At 44.6% G+C, this 13,972-nt stretch overlaps 1 protein-coding gene across 1 annotated transcript in view; it reads right to left on the bottom strand.

The window, feature by feature from the left end:
• LOC147159139 (ELKS/Rab6-interacting/CAST family member 1-like) overlaps positions 1–13,972 on the bottom strand; it is an 87,728-nt gene that overhangs the window by 62,141 nt on the left and 11,615 nt on the right. Inside the window, exons 5-10 of the mRNA XM_086059036.1 lie at positions 6,251–6,507; positions 5,152–5,323; positions 3,931–4,005; positions 3,698–3,853; positions 2,130–2,297; positions 1,872–2,039 (exon numbers count right to left, since the gene is read on the bottom strand). Of these exons, the coding sequence (XP_085915162.1) occupies positions 1,872–2,039; positions 2,130–2,297; positions 3,698–3,853; positions 3,931–4,005; positions 5,152–5,323; positions 6,251–6,507 (996 nt within the window). The remainder of the gene's footprint in view (positions 1–1,871; positions 2,040–2,129; positions 2,298–3,697; positions 3,854–3,930; positions 4,006–5,151; positions 5,324–6,250; positions 6,508–13,972) is intronic.

The raw sequence follows: 13,972 nt of genomic DNA on the forward strand, positions 1-13,972 counted from the left end.
TGGCGCAATAAAAGGCGACTTTTGTTCTCCTGGTGTTCGGTTTAGGTGAACGATATGAGATTTTTTCTAATAGGTTTTCTGGTGAGCTAACAAATACACGCACGCACGCACGCACGCACATACACATACTCACCCACACACACAAAAAAAAAAAAATATATATATATATATATATATATATATATATATATATATATTAAAAAAAAAAAAAAAAAAAAAAGAGCAATGATGATGACATTTCCGAATGAACAATACTGAGCTCTTAAAAAAAAAGGAAAAAAAAAAAGGCGACTTTTGACCCGGCTGTTTACACATTATAATTATCTACAAAAATATGTTTGTTGTTCAACGCCTGTTAAGACGTTTATCTCAACTAAAGTGTTCACAACATTAATTACCAGCTTGATCTTTTTCTCTATCCCACCGTCCCTATTATCCTTCCTCCCCTTTTTCCTCGCAAACTCATCTACTGGATTAACCGTCCGTGAAAAGACAAATTCAGCAAAAAAAGCAACAAAAAAAAAAACAACAACTGAAGAACTGACAAGTAGCATGTGTAATAAAGCAATACACATGCTTCAGTGTGAATGCCATTGCCAAAAAAATGAAACAAAAGGCGGAGCAAGACAAGAAAAAGAGAAGATTTTAATGGAAGAAGACGTGAAATATGCGAATATAAAGTAGTGATAAAATTTAAATAAAACTAGATTCCACCTCTTTCTGTTTCTTTATGATCCTTTTGAGACACGAAAATGGATGTTATGAAGTCAAAGAAAAAGAAAACTCCCACGTTCATGGTGTGTAAAAAAAACAACAACAAAAAACTCCAGCACCTCATTAATCAACTGTTCACTTGGCAGCTTGACTGACAGCTCGCTCTCCTCGCACGCACGCACGCACGCACGCACGCACGCACGCATCGGCTTGACATTGAAAAGCTGAAAGTCTTTTGATCCCTTCTGCACTTCTTGAAACTGACAAATGTTGGATGGGTAACACAAAATGGTCGATTTGGCTGCAATAATAACCCGACGAAGGTGTTTTAGCAAACCCAAACGGCTAAATCAAGCCGAAGCTGCGAAAAGATGCGATCCGGGCGCGAGCGGCGCCGCCCGCTCAGACAGTTGACTGTATTCTATTTGAAGACGACAGAGGTCATTTTTTATTGAAGAAGAGCAGCTCATTAGTATTCATCTACATTTCAAACACGCCCTCGCTCTCCCCCCCCCCCCCCCACCCCCCACCCGTCTTGCTTCAGAGCTGTCCGCTTGATTGGTAATTATGTCCTTCATCAACTCCATCTGTTTATGGGAGGCTGGAGAAGAATGCACTTGACCACTCCGCGCCGAAACTAATGATGATAATAATAATAATAAATGATACCCGTAACGTTCATTTCCTTACATGGATGCGGGTCTATATTATTTTTCCGCACATATGCAGCTTACCAACTATTTAGTCAGACAGCTATTTCTTGTCAAATAGCACTTTTAAATCTTGTGACCCTGGGAGCGTTGCAGATTTTCCCAATACCCTGTATCACAGCGCCATCTGCCGGTGGCGGTTTGAAATTACAGTCCCGTGAAATTCATCTCATACTGTGCATACCTGGAGACGCCAGCCAATAGCAACCTCACAATTACCTTAACATGCAATCAAACCAACAGGGTGGTGTTACTAAGCAGAACACTACATTTTAATACAGCAAAAAATAATTCACAACAAGCCAGTAGAACATGTATACCACTACTATTACACTAAACACAAACAACATAAATGTGTAAATAGTTTTAGGAATAAAATTGTTGTTCTCTATTAAATGATATAGATTTCTTTTTTGGGGGCTCAACATACCAAAAACGGCCACTTACCTTCTTCTGAAGCACGACGACTTTGCGCTCTTTAACATCCAGCATGTCCTTGAGGTCGCTTATTTCTCCGCTCTGCGTGCTCTTCTCGTCGGAAATCTCGGATATCTGCTGACTCTTTTTGGACAGAAGGGACTCTTTCTCCTCCAGGCGGATGCGCAGGGCGTCCACCTGCGTGCATCGCATTGAGAAGGTCAACATCTCATGGACGTAATGGATGTATTTTTTTTTTTTTTTTTTTAAATAGGAGATGAAATGTGCCTCGGTTTGCAAAATGGCAGCCCTCTGTTCCTTGGCGGTGAGCGACTCCTTGAGGACGTCCACGTGTTGCTTGCTGTCAGAAAACTGGTTGTTCAGAGTGTCAAGTTTGGTCCGCAGAGCCAACAGTTCGCTGTCTTTGCGATTCAGCTCCTGTTTGACCTGATCCATCTGCACCAAAAAAAAAAAAAAACAAGAAGAGGAGGTTAGACATTTGATCAACAATTTTATATTTTACGCTCACCAAACCATAGCGCCTTCTGAAATGTTTTTGAAGGAGTGTGCAACGTATCCGCATGAAAATCCCTGATCTGTATATATGACTGGATAGCCGATAGGCCAAGACTTTTGAAGCCGCGAGGCGGCCATATTGCTCCTCGCAAGAACAGTTTCTCGGCATACCATCCTATACATTTACACTATCGAGACTGGAGAACATTTCAGACACTACTTAGTCAAAACTGCATGATTTACGATGTTTTCCCATTTGTTAAACATAAACAGGAGGACTTTAGACATTTTACAACTTGCCTTAAATACATGTATAAATTGTAAGCTTAATGATGTTTACAGGGGGAAACGTGTATATTTTCAATTAAAGAATTATAGCTGCAATTCAAAAAAAGATGCCGCTGCCAAATCTTGCTCATGAGCTGTTCATATATCAGCTGCGTTGGAGAAGAGAAACATCCAAAACCTGCAGGACTCCGGCCCTTGAGGACCGAGTGTGCCCACCCCTGGATTAGACAGTAGTCTGCTCGCGAGATGGGAGGAGTAAGATGGCCGCCCTGTTGCTTCAACGGCTTGCACGGGCGTGTATGGGCTATCGGCTATCCGTAATATATACAGATCAGTGATGAAAATACACATGAAAATCTATTGGATCCAGCAGGTGGATTTGTTTACAGCTAATATTTAGATAACAACAATAATTTACAGGGCTCCAGACTGCCCCTAAATAGTCGCAATTGACCCAGAAAATTTGATTTTTAAAATTTTTTCATCTCCTTGGGCATGTGCTAAAATTTTAAAATCAAGGGCCACTGTGCTCCTGATAAAGAAAGTTAGTCTGGCGCACAGATTTATTAGTCCTATAGTGGGGATAAATACAAACAGTAAACATGCAAAAGAAAAACACCCAAGTTGAAAGGTGAAATTTATTTTGAAGGACTTCCCAGCCTATCGGCAAAAACTTGTATAGGGCTAAAATGTTTTGGTGAAGGCACGCCAAACTATTATAAGCGGTATTAGGTATTGAACGAGCCTAGCCAAGCTTTAGCGAAACGCCGCGCACGGAAAGTTGAGGAGGTTCCAGTTTGACTTCAGTCTCACGAGCGAGACTGAAGAAGCAGCAAAAGGGAAACAAAAACGAACTTGAGCTGGCGAGCTCATTGGCTTGTTCCCTTAGCTCCGCCTTCTCCGACTGGCTGCGACCTAACTCTTCCTTCAGCTGATCAACCTGGCGAGGGGGGAGGAAAAAGTATACGCCGGCACCCGAAAAAAGGAAGCAACTTCTCACGCCGCGTGGACGCCACTCGTCGAAGTCATAAGATGCGATTTCAACGAGTCACCTTGTTCTTCATGAACTTGGAGTGGGATCGGTACACTTCCATCTGCTTGATCTCCTCCTCTCGCTCCTCGCTGCTGAGCGCTCCGTTGGACTTGAGCATGTTCACCTCCTCGTCCAGCTCCCTCATGGCACGTTCCAGCGAGCTGATTTTGGCATCCTGCCGGGAAACGAACGTGTCAAAAGTGTTGACGAAGTTGCCGCGGCTTCTTTTTTTCTCTCGTTTTTGAGCTTCACCTTCATTTCGATGACCGTCTGCAGGGCTTTGGTCTTGGTGGATTCAGGAGCTGCTTCGTACCTCCTGTGCAGCTCCTGAGGGACAAAAACGACGGCGGGGTTAGCGGACGATGGCGAACGGGGGTGGAGAGAGGGACGGGGCGAAGGGGGACACGCTCGCGGGACGACAACCGGGGGGAAGGAGTGATGGGGGGGTTGGAGGGAGGGTCGCGTCAAGGGGGGGGCAGGGAAGGACGGCGAGTGCTGGAGGCGGACATGATGAGGAGGGCAGGGGGAGGCGAAGATGACGGGATAATGGCGGCGAGGAGGTGGCGAAGGTGCAGGGAAGGAGGGAGAGGAACGAAGGTGGGGCTGGCGCCAAGGGGGGGCGGGGAAAGAGTGCGAAGGCTGGAAGGGGGGGGACACATGGAAGGCAGGCGGGATGGGGATGGAAGGGGAGGTGGGAAAGGAGGGCGTGATGGGGGCCGAGGAGGAGCACGGGTGGCGATGTTTCCCTCTCGCCGAGGCGCTGGCTTTGAGCCTCCGCGGGTCGATACGGTCATCCCACATCGTCGAAAGTCGATGGGAGGCAACGCAAAAAACAAATAAAATAAAGAAGTTGGAGGAAACGATCAAACTCTTGGAAGAACGAATGAAACCACAAGGCACTCTACGTGAAACGCAGATTAGCTTTCCTGCTCATTTTTGAGCTCTTACCCCGTCCAATCTCACGAGTCAAATGAAGTGAGATGAGAGGCGGGTGCCGAGGCACAAAAAGAAGAAAAGAGGAAAGAAAACGAGGGCGGGGGGGGGGGGGGGTGTGGGGGGGTAGAATGTCCGCATCACTGATTCTCTTTGGGAGAAAATACTCTCAGGGAGAAGGACTAGTCGCAACATCACAAACACACGTATGTGGAAGCAATGCAGGCTGACATGGCTCGGGGCAATGTGCGCGCACACACACATCATATGTAGGCCATGGTCAATGGAAATGTAAAAATATAGGGGGGGGGGGGGGGGGGGATTAGGATATCTATTAAGTACATATGGCTTGACTTTCACATTAAAACAGTCACTAACAATAGTTGGCCACTAGAGGGAACTGTTGCATTAAACAAGTTGAGAGGGTGGAGGATCATTTGTTTGAACGAGTGCATTGTTTGAATGATGAAAAGCTGCTTTCATACGATGATCAATGATTATCTATCCGCGACGCACGCACGCACGCACGCACGCACGCACCTCTCTGAGGAGCAGCATCTCCTTGTCCTTCTGCTCCAGGAAGCCCTCCAGCTGGTGAATGGTCATCTCGGCGTCGGCCAGTCGCCTCGTCCGCTCGTGGTCCTCCTCGGCGGCGCGAGACGACAGGCCTTTGCTCTGCAACATCTCCAGAAGCTTCTTGATGGACTCGTCCCTGTGGCGAGAGACGATGGGCTTTACGGTGGGGGCTGAACAACATGGCAGCGTAGCAGAATGTCATTTTCTTTTCTTTTTTTTTTAAATCGCAAAGGCTGCAATTTGGGAAGACAAAAAAGGTTGTTTCATTTTCATCAGTCAGACGCCATCATTTTTTGTATACGTATGTTTTTACTTATTTATAAAGTGTCAAGATAAGATCAGTGCCTCAGAATTGCAGTCCATGATTACACATTATAACATGAAACAATAGATGTTGGTAGAAGTTATTGTAGTGAATGCTTAACTCGTTATGTTCCCAAAAACGTATAAATACGTTCTATTTTAAATATGACCATGATCCCAAAGATGCATTAATACGTTTTTTTATGCTAGAGCATACAGAAGGCTTTGATGCAGCCTCTCAACTGCACAGAACAGTTGAAGCAATAGTCGTTATTACAAAAACGGCCAGCAGGTGGCAGCAGATTTGTGAATAATGATGAAACTTAGCTATATTCTAATGCTAATTACTGCAAAACAGGAACAGATAGAAATATACTTTTTTTCTGATGAAGGAAGAGACTCTCTTTTGCTAGCTTCCATGTTTTTATAGCAATAGAACAGAATATTCTGTGGGCCTTGCAAAATCAGTCCAAATCCAGTCAAACAGCCGGGAGCGAAGGGGGTTGCTTCAGTAAAAATGGCTGGGAGTGAAAGAGCTACAAGCCAAAGTGGTGAATTGGATAAATGAGCTGTCTATCATATTAATTCATGCCTCATTTGCCTATATTTATCTTAGGTCTAATGTTTATTGTAATACAGATGAATTATTTGCTTGTGTTTGTTCAAAAATACACGAGAAGAGGATCTTGAAAAAAGAAAAAAAAATCGCAATCATGAGGGGAAAACACAATTACAGACAAAATATTCACATATTCATCACCTTGCGTTTAAAGTGTGCTTCTGAGTGTCGATCCTGAGCTCCATCTCTTCCACCGTCTTCCTCAGGAGGAAAAGTTCCTTGACCTGCCGCTCGTATTCACTGTGGAGACGCAGGAAGTTGTCCTCGGTCATTTCCTGCGGGGAGACGGCCTGCGACCCGAGGCGGCCGCTCTCGGAGTAATCGGACTGGAACAACTGGTTGAGATCGCGCTGGATGCGGAGCTCGTCCTGCAAGGCCTGGATGGTGCACTGGAGGTGCTGGGAGGGACGGAAGGGAGCACGGGTTTTGAAAACGCGTCATGCCAAACGAAAGATGAACAAAAAAAAGGTAATTCATCAAGTAAGTAAGTGCAATTTATCACTCTAATTCACATTGCATTGAACAAATAAATAATGCATGAGATGGAATCAGTAGTTGTTCTTGTACGATCAATAACCAACAAAAGCAGTGATGAAAACAATTATTAATTGCAAATAGAAACAAACAGTCCTGCTTGCACGCACGCACGCACGCACGCACGCACACGTTCATGTTCGTTAGAAGAAAAATGCTTGGAAAAGACAGGACTTCCTTTGCCACACAATTCCAGCATAAATTAACGGCGCCGGCACGCACAAGCTTGGACGCACAACTGCACGATTGCTCTCGTCGAGCGTACAGAACCACGTCGGAGTAAACAAAGAGTCCCGCACGAATGAGGGGAACGCAAATGCAGTCCGCGCGTTCGTGCCAGATCTCCCGCTGGCACGCGCAGCTGGAATATGCAGGCGGGAAATGTCAGACCACTTGAGAGGGAGGGAAGGCGACGCAGGGGAGAGAAATAATTGAGGCAGCATTTAAAACATTCTAATGGGAATACAACAGATTCGATGTGAAAAGGCAAAAAGAGTGCAGTGTGTTTATGATGATGGAAAACTACCAAAGGTCAGAAAACACTTCTTTTTTTTTTTTCTTCGGAGCTTCTGCTGAGTCATCCTTGTTCACTTTTGAACCCAATCGAACGCCTCCCTCATTCCACGCGGGAGTCGGCTGTTGTTTCGTCATCAGCCCAAAAGATATTTTTTTTCAATGTACGTGAAGTCATGCTCCACCCCCCCCCCCCCCACCTCCAGGAATAAAAAAAATAATAATAATAAAAATAGTTTAAATTGTCATCTTTTAATGTGAAACTAACGTGAACAATGCTACGCATTTAAGCTGTAATTCATCTGATCTGGTGAGAATAAATGCGTGGGAAGATAATGTATGTTCTATATGTCCTATGTGCCGCCACGAGTCAGAACACGGCATTCTGATGAACTCATTCACTGCCATTGACAGCTATAGACGTCCGCAAATTATTTGAACTATCTTTTCTTTTCTTTTTGAATTAGTGGCGTCAGCCAATTACAATTTTTAATTGTAATTAATCGCATGACTTCACTAGTTTTTTATTATTAAAAAAAAAGAAGATTATTAAAAGTGAGGGGCGTCAGGCAATTAAATTCTGATTAATTGATTTTATTTAATTAATTAATTTAATTCATTGTTTTATATCTGTTCTAAATGTACAATAAAACATTTCTAGGTTTTCATACTCCTGTTAACTTAAAGTGGGAAAAAAACAAATAGAAATAGTTCAATAACCTACGATGCTCTTCAGTTAGCCTTCTGTATGCTCTTGGTGAGCTGTGATTGGCCGTTGACTGAGCCCTGAGTAACTGTGACGTCATCATCAGTCGACAGCAAGTCTCAAAATGGCCGCCCCCTGAGATGGATAAAAACGGCTGGATTTTGCTGCATAAATTCCACAAATGTAATTTTTAGACGAGTGAGGTCACATATAAAATATTATTGTCAAGAAATGTTTAGGGTTGACTTCTGCTTTAAGATTTGTGCACAAACCTCCCAAATTTTCAAATCTTGCATTTAAAAAGAATTACATGGCAGAAAAAAACAAAACACGGGAGGCGCGGGAAAAAAAATGTGTGACACGTCATCCCAATCCGCCTCCTCGCACCCTTTAACATGAACCGTCTCCCCTTTGTTACTCCTCCATCTCATCCCTCGCTCGCCAACTGCGTCACGCTTACACCAACGTATATGTGGAACCGTTTGGGCCCCACACGTGCACGTCGGCATGTGTGCGCTCGTGCGCGGAACGGCCGTGAGCGGTTTGACGAGCTCGCCCACTCGAAGAGGATGGAAAAGTGCGACAGATGACAAGAAAATCCCTCATTTCAAGAAAGCGCATAGAGGAAAAATAGTATCGCATTGTCCTTGCCGCGTGCACAACAAATCAGGATGACAAGAATACGTATGGAAAGGAGTCAAAACAAGTCAATGGTGAATAGAAAACAGCCAAAAGGGCGCCCCCAGTGCAATGTTGACCCTAATCAGTCACATTGAGATGCAGCATCAGGGTCAGTGGTGGCTTCACAAGCAAAGAAAAACCTTAGCTGTCACGTGGATTTAACATGAGCACATTCTCATCGTGTCAAGATGCACAAAGTGAGGGAAAAAAAAAAAAAAAAAAAAAAAAAAAAAAGTGGGAATGCCTTCGCACCGGCTTCATTCCTGCCCAGAGTCGCTCCTTATAAGGAGGGCCGCGACTCCCGCCGGGCCTCCGCACGCAAAACGCAGCAAGCTCGCAGCCAAAGTGGAGAAAGTGAGAGTAGGAGGAGGAAAAAGGAGGAGGAGGCAGTCGGAAAAAAGTCAAAGCCTCCCGCCCTGCTGATCTTGTCTTTTGGAGTGTCAAGAACACAAAGTGAGCTTGCATCAAAGCTCGACTTTAATAAGACTCAAGAAGCCGCATTTGTCTTCCCGATTCTTCCTCCTCCGCTGCCCTTCCCTCCTGATCCTCTCCATCTGCTCTCTTCTCCCCCCTGCCCATCCCTCCATCCTTCCTAAATAAACACGCGGGTTTCAGGGACCATCTGTTGGGCATGAGCGTTCATGTGTGAGAAAAACGCACGCACACACACGGCGAACGCGCTCCAAAAGCCGCCATTTCTTCTTCCTTCTCGCTGGCAGTCACAAAAGGGAAAACTGGGGAAAGAGAGCGCCGCGCACGCACGCGCACGCACACGGTGGGGGGGGGGGGATAATGAGTCATAGGTTGATGAAAAAGAGTGCAGGCCGCAGAGGCCAAGCCAAGTGAGCGATGACACGCATCTGATGGCCGTCGCTGTCTTTTTAGAGGTTGGCAATCCGGCATCAAAGACAGACGTGCCTTAAAGAAGTGACTTTTTGTGAAGTGCTGAGTCAGCACGCCGCCCTTTTCCGGGTCCACCCGGAGCCGAGTTCCCACCGCGCGCGCGCTCGCAACGCTTTCCGGAGCTTGTTCCGATTACACTGACACTCAGTATGCTTTTTTTATTATTATTATTTTATTTTTATTTTTAAGAGCTCAGTATTGTTCATTCGGAAATGTCATCATCATTGCTTTTTTTTTTTCTCCTTTTTTTTTAATATATATATATATATATATATATATATTTTTTTTTTTTTTTTGCAGTATGCTAATGTCGTTGGCAAGCCCGGGGACGCTTTACACTTACATTTACTTAAGTAACTTTTTGGGGATAAATCACCTGTCAGGGTTGTGGCATTGAGCTGCATTGCGCTCTCCTCACTACATATTCCTGTTTTTATAATTTTGTCAGACATTTGTGCACTATTAAAAAAAATAAAAATAGACAGACAGCAGTTTTGTCACTGCTTTTTTGCTCGAGTCATATTGTTTGAAAGTAATTCTGTAGTCTTGACTCTTTTTGGCTACATTGCATGCTAGTGATGCAACCATAACGGCAATAACGTGATACAAAAATTGCCACAATGTGGTCGTGGTCATGTCAACAATATGAAAAGCAGCACAAGGTTGTATTCCATTTGTGCAGGTTGGTTTATGAGAGCGCTTACATTTTTATTAGGAATGTTTTGGCCACTCAGGCAATGATCAACTTAGCACTCCCATAAATCATACCAGCAAATATTTTTCAACATCTCCATAAAAAAATAATAATAAAAATCGCTTCAGACTTCAAACTCAAAGACAAGGATACTTCTGAACATAACATGACACGGCCAAGCCGATTTGTCAACGCAGTTATTACGTCCATCCATCCATCCATTTTCTGTACCGCTTGTCCTCACAAGGGTCGCGGGGGTTGCTGGAGCCTATCCCAGCTGGCTTCGGGGCAGTAGGCGGGGGCACACCCTGAACTGGTTGCCAGCCAATCGCAGGGCACACAGAGACGAACAACCATACTCACAATCGCACCTGTGGACAATTTGGAGTGTCCAATTCACCTGCCATGCATGTTTTTGGAATGTGGGAGGAAACCGGAGTACCCGGAGAAAAGCCACGCAAGCACGGGGGGGAGAACATGCAAACTCCACCCAGGAAGGCCGAAGCCCGGACTTGATCTCACAACCTTTTGCACTGGGAGGCGGACGTGCTAACCAGTCAGCCACCGTGCCGCCCCAGTTATTACGTAAAAAATTATATATATTGTGCTTTTTTAAATTATATTTTTTACTTTTATACAGTATCGTGAGCGTTTCTATATTGCCAACCTTCCCACAATATTGTGATCATGATCGTTTAGATCTCGTTAAATCCTTACTGCGCGGTCATGAGATCCACAAACCGTTGACCGCTCATCATTAATATGATGTGTTTTCAGCGCATCCCCGGCTTTCATTTTTAATGCATAACATTTACACTCTCTCGTCAGGTCAATCAATTATTTCTTCAATTCCATCAACCGTCGCCCTCCTCATCCATTTCTCACTCTTCCGTTTTTACCATCTCACATTCCCATTTTCCATTCCTTGCCACCTTTTTTTTCTACATGTTTTTGCTGGGAAAAGCTTCTTTTTTTGGGTCGGGGGGGGGGGGGGGCGCACAGAATATGTGATGTGTTCGTCTCCTGCTGGATTCTATTGGCCGGAGCGTCTCGACACTGGCTTTGCATGAATGAAATTAGAAATAGTCCGTTTCAAAGCCAAATGTGATAACATGAAGTGCTGAGCAGCAGATTATGAGCCTTTAATGAGTCAGCGCGCGGAATCGTTTCTGCCGCGGTGCGTTCAGGCAACATTTCCTCACTATGTTTTGTCTCCTATAGGGAGGCCGAACTGTGTTAATCCATCATTTATTTAAAGTATGCGAGACTGCTTAACTCTCGTGGATGGAGGGGGGAAAACATCTGCACTGCAGAACGGGAAGGCTGCAGCGTCCGAAATCGATTTACGTATGAAACAAGATTTGACGCGAGATTCATGCGCAAATCCGACATCATCTCGCCGGATACGACACGAGAAGCCCGATTGTGTTGTACTGAGCCACACTTAACACCGAGTGACACAGACACGCAAACAAAACGCAGCAGGCGCGCGCCCTTACAAACAAAAGACAGCAGAAAACAAGCACGCACAGGCGCACAAAAGATGGTTCGAAAAACAAAAAGCAAGCAAAAGAAGCCGCCATCAACGCGGGCGACGCCCCTTCGTTCCTCCAAACACGCTCCCTGTGTATCTCGCTTTCGTCTTCCGTTGGCACGCACTCCGGCTATGACGTCATCACACAGCTCGCAGTACAGCCGCTCGTGTTCAGCAGCGCCGGCCGGAAAAATGGGGAGGACAGTGCGGTTATTGTTCAGTTCGCGACTGGTGCGAGGAGGAATGATGGCGACCATTCGATTGGGCGCCGTGCTCGACGGGCTCCTGCAGGGAGAACTCAATGGAGGAGAATTAAATAAAGAGAAGGAAGCCAGAACTTTGCAGCATTCCAGGCATTCCTACATCCTTTTTTCTTCCCTGCGCTTCCCTTTTTTTTCTCTCCTGCAGCGATCAAACGAGAAACTAATCATTCCAATGTAACAGAAAAAAAGAAAAAAATATAAAAAAATATATATAAAAAAAGAAAAAAAAAGAAAGGTAGTGCGGCATGAGTGACGAGAAAAGAGAAAACGACTGGAACGGAGCACACACTTTGCGGTCGGATGAACGCGTTTGGTCACACCGGGGTCTTTTCTTGCATTCTCGTTGTTGAAGCTCATGGCCCGGATTGGAGAAAAGGCCGTAAGGGGGGAATGAATCTCAATCAAATACAAACTCTCCCCAGTCAAGCTGAGAGCAAAATATAACTAAGGGCCCCGATCGATTAATCGGCCGATTATTGCCCTTCGAACATCTGCCGAAACAATTATTTTCCCCTTAAAACGTTAAAATTGAAGAAAACTGAAGTTCCCGACGCTGTGAAAGTACCATGAATGCACCGTTTTGCTTCAAAGCATTAGCAACTAGCAAGTGAGTAGCGCATGTTATTCTGCCGTCCCCCAAGCGTCCTTAAAGATGTTTAATGACACCCCAGTTGGAGTGAAGCGTAAAACTAAAAACACACAACGAAAAGAATTACATCCACTGTATATTTAAATACAAAACATGCTTCGTTTCAAAACATCGTTAGCCTAGCGCTAATGCTAAAAGCGAAGGGAGGATCCCATTCAAATGCTAACAGGAAGTTAGCATCGACTTCGGTATGCTATGGGAACACGTACACACAGGTAAGGTAACACTACACAGAAGGCACAAATTATTTTCCAAGGTGCGAAAAACAAGTTATTTGAATAGAATTCAATCATAACGTTTCTCTCTCTCTCTAAACACTGTTCTTACTGTTTTTTTCAGTTGCTGTTATTTTAGTGTATTCTATTCTTATTATACTTAATTGTTTTATTTTGCCATTTCAAGTTTTCAAGTCATGCAATAATTATTTTTTTTTGTCTTAACACACATTTCCACATGACATGGCACAAAATATAATCCCAGGTTAGCCCAGTAAATTCCAATTGTATGCATTATATACTTTTTTTTTTTAAATAATCGGCAGATTAATCGGTAATCTGCATTTTTTTCTGCCCAAAATGATCGGCATCAGCCTCAAAAAAATGCATATGGGTCGGGCCCTAAATATAACCCCGAGATGAAATAATCAGCGTAGCTCTCAACAGCAATGCATTTTTTCAAGCTTCTAAGTGGTTCTAAACTGCACAAATGCATGCTTGTTGTGCAAAGCAGAAGACGGTCGTCATGGAGACGCTCTTGTTTGCACAGCATCCCTGTAGCAGTGGATAAGAAAGGATGTGATAGGACAAAAAGGAAGGAAGCATGCGAGGGCGGCGCTGAGGTGAACATTCCTAAACAAGGATGGGGGGGGGGCGTGACCCTTCATGCCTTGCGGGCGCGGGAACCCTATAGCCATAAATTACCCGGGCCACTTCATTTCTAACGTGGCAATCGGGCGGCGAGGAAAGTGAGGGGAAAGGAGACAAAGCTGACTCAAGGTGGGATGACTGAAATAGAAAAGGGGGACGGGCGGGCGAAAGGAGGGAACTGAAGATGAGATAATGAAAATGAAAAAGAAGCTCGGGCTTAAAAGGATGCGAGTGGAAGATTGGAAGTGAAAAAAGGGATAATCGCATGAACGCACGGGAGAAGACGAAGACGCTTTCATGTCTTAACATGTTTTCCCTCCCATAGCGCACACACACAACCTATTAGAAGCGCGTGTGCGTGTTTTGACAGCAACAACTCATCCTTTCCCTTTTACAGTCGTGCCTTGAGATAAGGATTTCACTCCTTCCATGACGACACTTGCGACTCAAGACGTGCCCATCTCAAAACTTCTTTCTCCGCTCAAATGAATGAAAATACGATCATCAATCCGTTATAGGA

Source organism: Leptonotus elevatus, chromosome 17, assembly GCF_054856555.1.
Source record: "Leptonotus elevatus isolate MCC_2025b chromosome 17, RoL_Lele_1.0, whole genome shotgun sequence".
In the NCBI taxonomy this organism is placed as follows: Eukaryota; Metazoa; Chordata; class Actinopteri; order Syngnathiformes; family Syngnathidae; genus Leptonotus; species Leptonotus elevatus.